The following is a 10000-nucleotide window of genomic DNA, read 5'->3' on the forward strand; positions in this document are numbered from 1 at the left end:
CTGTCCCTCTGTCTAGCTGTCTGTCCCACTGTTTACCTGTCTGTCCCTCTGTCTACCTGTCTGTCCCTCTGTCTAGCTGTCTGTCCCACTGTTTACCTGTCTGTCCCTCTGTCTAGCTGTCTGTCCCACTGTTTACCTGTCTGTCCCTCTGTCTACCTGTCTGTCCCACTGTTTACCTGTCTGTCCCACTGTTTACCTGTCTGTCCCTCTGTTTACCTGTCTGTCTGTCCCACTGTTTACCTGTCTGTCCCACTGTTTACCTGTCTGCCTGTCCCTCTGTTTACCTGTCTGTCCCTCTGTTTACCTGTCTGCCTGTCCCTCTGTTTACCTGTCTGTCCCTCTGTCTACCTGTCTGTCCCACTGTTTACCTGTCTGTCCCACTGTTTACCTGTCTGTCCCACTGTTTACCTGTCTGTCCCTCTGTCTACTGTTTACCTGTCTGTCCCACTGTCTACCTGTCTGTCCCACTGTCTACCTGTCTGTCCCACTGTTTACCTGTCTGTCTGTCCCTCTGTTAACCTGTCTGTCCCACTGTTTACCTGTCTGTCTGTCCCTCTGTTAACCTGTCTGTCCCACTGTTTACCTGTCTGTCTCTCCCTCTGTTAACCTGTCTGTGTTTGTGTCCAGGTGTCGGGCTCGGGACCGGGCCGAGGTCTCAGAGGACCCTGAGTGTCCCTCGTCCATCCCGTTCCTCACCAGACAGATTCAGACCCTAAAGAAGAAGGTCCGCAGGTTTGAGGACCAGTTTGAGCAGGAGATGAACTACAAGGTAAACACAGCAGGGACCAGGACTCTAGCGGCTCTGCTAACGTTACTAGCTCTCCTCCTGTTAGCCGTTAACGGTGCTGCTAACGTTACTAGCTCTCCTCCTGTTAGTCGTTAGAGGTGCTGCTAACGTTACTAGCTCTCCTCCTGTTAGCCGTTAGAGGTGCTGCTAACGTTACTAGCTCTCCTCCTGTTAGCCGTTAGAGGTGCTGCTAACGTTACTAGCTCTCCTCCTGTTAGTCGTTAGAGGTGCTGCTAACGTTACTAGCTGATCTCATGTTTTACTGAGTATTGGAGGAAACCATCCCACACTGGTTTCACTGTGTTTCTCAGCCGTCCCACAACGATAAATACTCCAACCCAGAGATGATCCGAGTGATGGGTGAACTGGCGAAGGCTCGCAGACAGCTCAAAGGTAAAACTGCAGTTTACTTCACAGGTCTGTTGACGATGAAATCCTCCTCGAGGATAATAATCAAAGTACATTCTTTGTGTTTGTGCAGAGATGAGACTCAGACAGTCGGTGTTTGAGTCGAAGGATCCAGGCGGTCCTGAGAACTCCTGCAGGTAACAACAACGCACCAAACCCAAACCCCAAACCCTCAGTGTGGCCCTTTGATCACATCCATCAGTGTAAATGTGTTCTGCAGGTCCAGCTCGGGCCAGCAGGGGGCGCCGGACCACAAGCCCACACTGGAGGAAACAGTGGAGTCTCTGTTCAGACGGCTGAGAGAGAAGAGGCAGGCTCTGGGCCTGCCAGACAACATGAAGGTCAGTGAACGCACCATCACACTGATGCATCCTCAGCATCACACTGATGCATCCTCAGCATCACGCTGATGCATCCTCACCATCACGCTGATGCATCCTCAGCATCACGCTGATGCATCCTCACCATCACGCTGATGCATCCTCACCATCACACTGATGCATCCTCACCATCACGCTGATGCATCCTCAGCATCACACTGATGCATCCTCAGCATCACACTGATGCATCCTCACCATCACACTGATGCATCCTCAGCATCACGCTGATGCATCCTCAGCATCACGCTGATGCATCCTCACCATCACACTGATGCATCCTCACCAAACTCTGTTCATTTTCTGCTCCGTTTTTTTTGGGACCGACTTCGTTATAAGACTTCACATACCGAGTTTGAATTAGTACAAGTCACCATTTATAAACAGGTTGTCTTTAGTTTTCTGGTTATATTGAGCACAAACATAAACTGTTGGATGAATAAATCTTAAATAATCTTCAGGTAATTCTGACTAACATTAATGACAATATTGTGTTGATAACAAAAATATTTATTTTAAACATCAAATCAAAACTGCACCACATTTATAATCATCACAACATGAATCTGTGACGTGTACTGAAGGGCAGAACATGCTAACATGCTAACATGCTAACATGCATCCTCACCAGACCGCTTTAACTCGGTTCATGTGTTTGGGTTGTGCAGGAGATGACTCAGGCTCAGATGGTGCTGGAGAAGATCACTCTGCAGAAATGTCTGCTCTACTTTGAGAGTCTGCACGGCCGACCGGTGAGTCCTCCCGGCTGTTCGTGTTCTGTAACAGCGCCACCTTCTGGACAGAGTGAGAAACTGTGTGGAAACAGAAAGGACAAACGTAGTACACAGGAGGACGGGAATAAATAACTGTTAAAAAGCATGTGAATGCTGAAAGTACACAAACATTACAGTGCAAAGACAATGCACTGCTGAAAATATGTGTTTGCTGAACAGCTTTAACTAAAGAAGCTAACTATTACACTGTCAAAAGGGGAAGGTTGAGATTCATGAACTGAAAAGGCTGAGAGGAGAAATGCTTTGTGCATTAAAATGCATGAAAGGTAGAAAAAAAGTTGAATAGAAGCAAAACAATGTTATTTAAGCGCATCAGGTTTTGACATTTGTCTGTCTGTCTGTCTCGCTGTCTTCTGTCTGTCTTCTGTCTGTCTGTCTGTCTGTCTGTCTGTCTGTCTGTCTCTCTGTCTGTCTGTCTGTCTCTCTGTCTGTCTGTCTCTCTGTCTGTCTGTCTGTCTGTCTGTCTGTCTGTCTGTCTGTCTCTCTGTCTGTCTGTCTGTCTGTCTGTCTGTCTGTCTGTCTGTCTGTCTGTCTGTCTCTGTCTGTCTGTCTGTCTGTTGTCTGTCTGTCTGTCTGTCTCTCTGTCTCTCTGTCTGTCTGTCTGTCTGTCTCTCTGTCTGTCTGTCTGTCTCTCTCTCAGGCAGTGAAGCAGGAGAAGAACCTGGTGAAGCCTCTGTACGACCGATACCAGATGATCAAACGTTTACTTTGCACCAGCCCGACTATCAGCACCATAGTGAGGAACTCTTCTTCTCCTCTTCTTCATCACTCAGTGGAACATGTAGATATTGATGTTCATCATCCTCTCTGTTGTCCGTCCTCAATAAAGAGTCATCCTGTTTTTAAAGTTTGCCGTTAGTCTTCAGTGCATGTTTTTCATTCTTTTAGAAGTAGAGTAGAATCTCCTTTGTGTCCGTCTCTCAGGAGGAAGAGGACGGTTCTGATGAAGACTCAATGAGCTCCTCGACAGTCGAGGAACCTCCGGTTCCGCCTCCTCGCAGAGCGACCAGACCCGCAGCCGGCGAGGAGGACAGCGACCGGGACAGCGACCCGGCCTTCGTGTCCCCGCTGGACGAAGTGAAGGCCGTCCACCAACAAGCTGCTGTCACCACGTCCAACCTGCACGAAGCCTCCAGGTCTGTGTCTGTTGAGGTCTGACTAGTGGACTGGGGGGTCTTGGTGTGTGGACAGAGAGTCTTTAACCACTGTACCCCCACCGAACCAGGTCTCAGCTGCTGCAGTGTCTCCGAGAGACGAGGGCAGAGAAGAAGACGAGGCGTAAAGCTCTGAGAGAGTTTGAGGATGAGTTTCACCGTCAGACTGGAAGGTGAGAGAAAAGAGACCTCCACTAACACTAAACTACATCCACACTACAACGTTTCAGTTTAAAACTCAAGTTCTGAAGGTCAATGCTTCATGTGTTAAAGCTGCATTCTCTCTAATGTCCATCAGGGGGACGGTTAATCGCCGAACTCAAGGTTTCTAAATGTCCACAAATCATTCTTATATGCAGTCTTATTTTAAAACGCATATCATTTGCTACCTTATCGTCCAACGTCCACACTACTGCAGATTTTTAAACCTCCAAAAACGAAGGAGTTTGAAAACGCTACCGGCGCCGTGTAGGTTTGGAAACACCGGGGTTGAGTTGTAGTGTGGACAGGCGGAAACGTAGACCTTTGAAAACGATGTCGTAGACACAAACCTTCACTTCTTGATTGTGTCTCATCAGTCATGACGTGTCAGCCTTGTTTACTGATCGACCTCCAGGTTAATTCAACATAGATAACTGATTACAGGCGTTGCTGACCTTGTTGTCTTTACTAGCAGCTGTTGTTCAGTTAAATTCTGCATTTTATATTTCTACTACTAACGACATGAGGAGGAAGCAGCTGTTATTGGAGCGGTTAGTGAGCGGCGTGTTCAGCGGCGTTATCAGACCTACAGAGCTGACGTCTGAAGTCACAGTTTTCCACTTTGAGGAGGACGATGGACACAAAATAGAGAACTTTCCTTTTTCTATTAATGCTTATTTTGTTCGGCACAAATATTGTGAAGTTCACAAAAGAAACAAAAAGCATAAATGCTCTCCAGAACAACAGACTTCAGCAACCAGCAGAGCTACGAGTGAGAACAGACAACAAGGAAACCGAGGAAACGAGTGAGAGACTGACTCAATACTGACCACATGTATTGACCCGTAATCTATTAAACTTTGTTTGTAACTGTTCATTTTAAAGAACATTTGATGCGAGAGAGAGAGAGAGAGAGAGAGATAGAGAGAGAGATCGAGATCAAGACCTACAGCCTTGTAACAAAGTTTGGAAAAATAAAATCATCTTGTGTTTTACCGACAGAATCTGCCAAAAAGAGGACCGCAGTCCGATGAAGGAGGAGTACCAGGACTACAAACAGCTAAAGGCTAAACTCCGTCTGCTGGAAGTCCTCCTCAGCAAACAGGAAGTCACCAAAACCATGTGAGAGGAAACAGGAGTTCCCAAAAACCTCCTCAAAACCCTTCATGGGATTTTCTGAGAGGATAATAACAATATTTCCTGTTCAGAGGAGAGGAAGAGGTGGGAGGTCACGCTTTTTCCTTTTAATCATTTATATATCTTTAAGTGAGGTTAGGTGCATCAAGTTCATGACGCCAGTGGAAGTATAATTGTATTTATTTAAAAGAATAACTCAACATTTTGGAAACCTTCTCCTCGTTCTCTCTGAGATTCAAACTCTCTCTTGTCTGTTCAGTAAATATGAAGCTACAGCCTCCGACTGTATAGAAGAAGTGGACGTAGTCACCATGACGTCACCCTTTGGTTTGTGGACTGACGATTTGAAGTCGCCATCTTTGTGTTGTTTGTCTATCACCATCGTTGTTTTGTTTGTCGCCATCTTGGTTTTTGGCTGTCGCAATCTAGGTGTTGTCTCTGCCCATCTTCTTTTTTTATGGTCTATTTCACTCTAAATGTGTTGAGACCATAAACTCATGTTTACAATGTTTACTGAGGGAATAAATCAAGAGAGAAGTAGAGTCATTTTCTCATAGACTTCTATACAACCAGAGGAGTCGCCCCCTGGTGGACAGCAGAGAGAATGCAGCTTTAAGACAGGAAGCATTGGCTTTGCTTTTGCTGCCTGGGCTTAGCTTAGCTTAGCATAAAGGAAACAGCTAGCCTGGCTGGCCGTGCCTAAAGTTAGCATGTTAGCATAGCACATTTAGCATGTTAAGGTAGCATGTTAGGTCAGTAGAAACTCCTATTTTGTGCGTTAAAACTTCTCACTTCTTCCTCTCCAAACTGTAAAAACTGTAAATACTCCAGAAAAGTTTTATTAAGTATAAAAGAGATGTGTCAGTGGAAACGTGTATACCAGCATCCTTCAGTGTGTTTTTATTTACCTGCATCCTCAGTCTGAATCATTTTGGACAGCTGTAAACATGTGTAACGGACCAAAATGTTTATTTTATACCAAACTAAATGTGTGTGTGTCCAACTGAAAGCACTTTTAAGACGAGAGTTTATTTAAGAATGGCTTCCTTTTAATAGCAGCTTAAATGTTGTCAGACAAACAACATTCAGAAGTCTCAGTTTACCTCTGAAGGAGCTGATGAGGTTCAACTGAAATGTGTGGAAACGTTTGGGACGAAGATGCAACGTAGAAATATTTCTTATTCTGTATGTCGAGATATAGAAAACAAAGACATGAAGAGAAGGATGCATCTGTATTTGTATCAGAGCACTTATTGTTGAAAAAGAAGATTTGTTTTCTATCAGAAGTCTAATGTTTAATATGCAACATGGCCGTTGTGTTTCTGGATTTATCAGTGAAGACGTGACGTTCTTCAGCGGCTTCGTACCTCGTTTCAGAGGTTTCATCGTGTCGTTGAAAACTGAAAACACTCTGATTGGCTGCTTGTGATTTCCCGGTGGAGGAACATGAAGGTTAAAGACTTTCCCTTAGGACCCTGTCTCACCTGGAGTTAGGTAGACTTGGTGCGCTGTGTTGCACCGCTTGTCAGTTCCACGCTTGACCTAGGCAGCCAATCAACTTAAGCAAGAGGCGGGCTTTACTGCTGTCCCACTGACTTCCTGTTTAAATGCTGGTAGATGTGCAAAGGCTACCTAGCTAGTTAGCTGTTGGACTGTTTGATAAATACGGAGTAAAGCTCATGTTGGGATGGTTTCATGTGGCTGCAGTGAGCGAAATTGTCAGCATGCAGTCTTTTGGTTCACTTCTATCTTTTGTGGTGCTGCGTTCTCACCTAAAGTGAACCAAACTGTAGTGCACTTTAGAAGTGAACCAGGACCCGCGTCTCCAGGTGGACCAGAGTCCTGAATGAGCTCCGGGGTTCAGCTCAGGTGTGAAAGCACCTTAAAGTGACAAGCGTGGCTCTGAAGATATGAATGAATGAACGTAAAGAGAGAAACAATAAGTTACCTGGATGTAACTCTGTGTCACATTAAAGGAATTAATGAACGAATGTAAACACAGCTGCTGGCGGGAAAATAGAAGCGTCTCATACAATTCAGTGTCCGCTATGAATCCAGATTAAATCTTTCTCCTGAGAAGAAAAGTAAAACCTGCAACTGAACAAATTCATTTTTAATTGCATATTGATTAGTAAACTGAAAAGAGGGTCAATTCTAGAGGACATGTTTGAGTGTTTTCAGCAGAATCAAACCTGGAAACGTGAGAGGGTGAAACGCTTTGTCTGAACGGACCTGTCGAACCGTCGGTGTTGTGACCTTGTTCATGCTGTGATGATAAAAAAAAAACTTCTGTTGTTGTGATGTCTGGTTCGCTTGATGAGTTTCTATACAGACGAGTTTCAAATAAATATTTTTGCTATAAACACAATGTTGTCATTTTTTATTATTCAGAATCAGCAGATTTTAACCTAAAGTTGATTTAATGATTGAAAAGTTTTTGGCCAAAACTGCTCAATACCAAGGAATGAATATTTACATATTGTGAGTACGTTCATGCTAACTGGGGTAAGTGAAAGTTGTTTTACCACTAAGTAAACATACCTCATTACAAGTCCTAAAGTAAAAGTAGATAAGTATTGTTAAACTGCTAGTATTATGGTTGTTGTATATTTTATTTCGTGTTAAGACCATTCACATGATAATGGACAGTATTTGTGTGTTTCGATTTGAATGCGTTGTTCTAAAGTTGTGTCTGATATTTCTGTCCTGTGATCCGGAGACGTTTCCTCTCACGGATAGTAGAAGCTGGCGGAGACTCTGAAGACGTCGGACGTTCCTTCGTACGGTTTCTTGAAGGTCTGCAGACCCGTCCTCTGTTTGTAGTGTCCGTAGTGTTTGATCCGGTAGGAGCCGCTGGGGGCCGATGGGGGGATGTGCCACTCGATGGTGGAGTTACTCCGCTGGTTGGAACCCTTCAGCCAGTGAAACCTGCAGAGAGAAAAAACATGAAACGTCCTCAGAGACAACCGGAGTCAAAGGTTGGTGTCAGCAGAGTTTAAATATTCACCTGGTTATAAGAAAACAGCAGATTAATCCATAATGACAATAATCAATAGTTAATATATCAAACTGAGCTCCAGCTCAAACAGCTAAATCTGTAAAATGCTGCTTTTACATTAATGGATTTATAAAAAATATCGAATGATAGAATATATTATAAGATAAGATAAGATAATCCTTTATTAGTCCCACAGCGGGAAAATTTGCAGGATTTATTATAGTACAACTGTCACAGTTTGAATACTTTAACTTCATTTCACTGATTATACTGACATACAACTACTGAAGGAACATTTTACTGTCACAATATTTTTACTATGTGCTATTAGCACTTATACTTTGACAGTATTTTTTAGGGTTGAATTAGTACTTGAACTGTAACAATATTTATTAACCCTGGTAGTAGTAGTATTTTTGATGTAACAGTTTTTTTGCAGTGTTGTATAAGTACTTTTACTGTAAAAGAGTACTTTTTACAGTGTAGTAATAGTACTTTTACTGTATCGTTTTTTTCACACCGTGGTACTGGTACTTTAACTGCAGTAAAGGATCTGAATACTTCCTCCGCCACTGGCCTTCACATAGCACCTACTGAACACTGACCTACCTGGTCTCCCATGATGCATCAGTGTAGACGACCTCCCAGGTGTCTGTTCTGTTGTCATGAATCTCCACAGTCAAAAACGTTTTATCTCTCTGTGACGGATGACAGAGCCGAGGAGATTAAAGAGGAAAGTTACACTACGACAGAGGAACAAGGAAACAAAGTACAAAGTTTTTTGTCTTACGATGTCTCCAGAGTTTCTGGGGTTTCCTGCTACGAACGTGACCGAGGCCACATCACCCTGAAGGACACGTTAAAACTCTCAGTTTGTGTATGTTCACATAAAAACAGCAGGGTGTCATCGGCATAACGATTTAGTTCAGACTGAAAGAGGAGAATGTGCAGAGGACTGAATCTACTGGGCCTGGCACTGAGCCCTGAGGGACGCCTCGGAGACAGAACATGATGTGCCCACCTGTCTGTAGACGGGGAACACCTGCTGCAGAACATCACCAAAGCTGCTGTTCTCTGGTTTTCTGTCCACCGTTGGTGCAGGAAGCAGATTAAAGAGATTCTTCTGAAAGAACGGAGGCTGAGGGCCGACCGGCAGCTCCGACACTCGGTCCTGAACACAGAAACACGCGGTGACATGAGAACCATGTGGAGTCAGCCACACTCTTATGTTAAGCCTCTGTTTGACTCAATGTTGTTTAAGAGTCTGACTGATCTGAGGTCAGCTACCGTCTCAGTGATGAAGGGATGAAGAGTCAACGCTCACTGTGATGCTGAAGAACAATTAAGTACATGTTATTTCTAAGATGGACGTTTACTCTGGATGGACGTCAGAGATGATGATGGTGAGGATGAAGATGATGAAGATCTCCTCTGGAAGAGGAAGTCACGCTGACACTAAAAATAGTTCTAACTTCCAGAGGGAGTGCAAAGTTTGACACAAATTACTAGTAGTTTTCCAGCGTGATATTAGTACTTATACTTTAACAGTATCTTTTAACTGTAGTATTAGTACTTTAACTGTAACAGTATTTTAAAAGTGTGGTACTAGTACTTTTACTCTAATGGAATTAAAAACTGTAGTATTAGTATTTTTACCGTGACAGTATTTTTACATTGTGGTATTAGTACTTTTACTGTAACAGAATATTCTTATAGTGTGGTACTAGTACTTTTGATATAACACAATTATAAACTTTCTTATAAGTTATTTTACTGTGAAAGTCCTTTTACATTGTGGTTTTAGTACTTTTGCTGTAACAGTATTTTTACTTTGTTTAAATGTAAATCACAGCGACACAGTATAAATGTACACACTAGAGGCCACTGGTCAGTGCTCTTCATTACAGGTGTGATCCGGTCTCACCTGTGATCCGGTCTCACCTGTGCGATGGCTCTGGCCAGGCCTCGATACTTTTGCAGGTACGCACTGAGCGTGTGCGGACCATAGATGGTGGAGGCTCCTTCGTACCGCTGCACCTGAAACATCAGTGTCCCCTGTTTACAGCTGGTGTCTTATGAATAGAGTAGAATTTTTTTTATATTTTGTGAGTTTGGTGGACGGCTCTAAATACTACAGTACCCAT

General features: G+C 43.7%; 1 protein-coding gene and 1 pseudogene across 1 annotated transcript in view; one reads left to right on the forward strand and one right to left on the reverse strand.

Annotated features, from left to right (window-relative positions):
* The window catches only part of LOC129091708 (protein FAM13C-like), a 9427-nt pseudogene extending 4580 nt beyond the window's left edge, over positions 1-4847 (forward strand).
* Positions 4848-7465: 2618 nt separating this feature from the next.
* LOC129091843 (neutral ceramidase-like) overlaps positions 7466-10000 on the reverse strand; it is an 11255-nt gene continuing 8720 nt past the window's right edge. Inside the window, exons 15-19 of the mRNA XM_054599539.1 lie at positions 9798-9893; positions 8878-9027; positions 8647-8703; positions 8466-8554; positions 7466-7786 (exon numbers count right to left, since the gene is read on the reverse strand). Of these exons, the coding sequence (XP_054455514.1) occupies positions 7588-7786; positions 8466-8554; positions 8647-8703; positions 8878-9027; positions 9798-9893 (591 nt within the window). The 3' untranslated portion in view covers positions 7466-7587. The remainder of the gene's footprint in view (positions 7787-8465; positions 8555-8646; positions 8704-8877; positions 9028-9797; positions 9894-10000) is intronic.

Source organism: Anoplopoma fimbria, chromosome 5, assembly GCF_027596085.1.
Source record: "Anoplopoma fimbria isolate UVic2021 breed Golden Eagle Sablefish chromosome 5, Afim_UVic_2022, whole genome shotgun sequence".
NCBI classification, from domain to species: Eukaryota; Metazoa; Chordata; class Actinopteri; order Perciformes; family Anoplopomatidae; genus Anoplopoma; species Anoplopoma fimbria.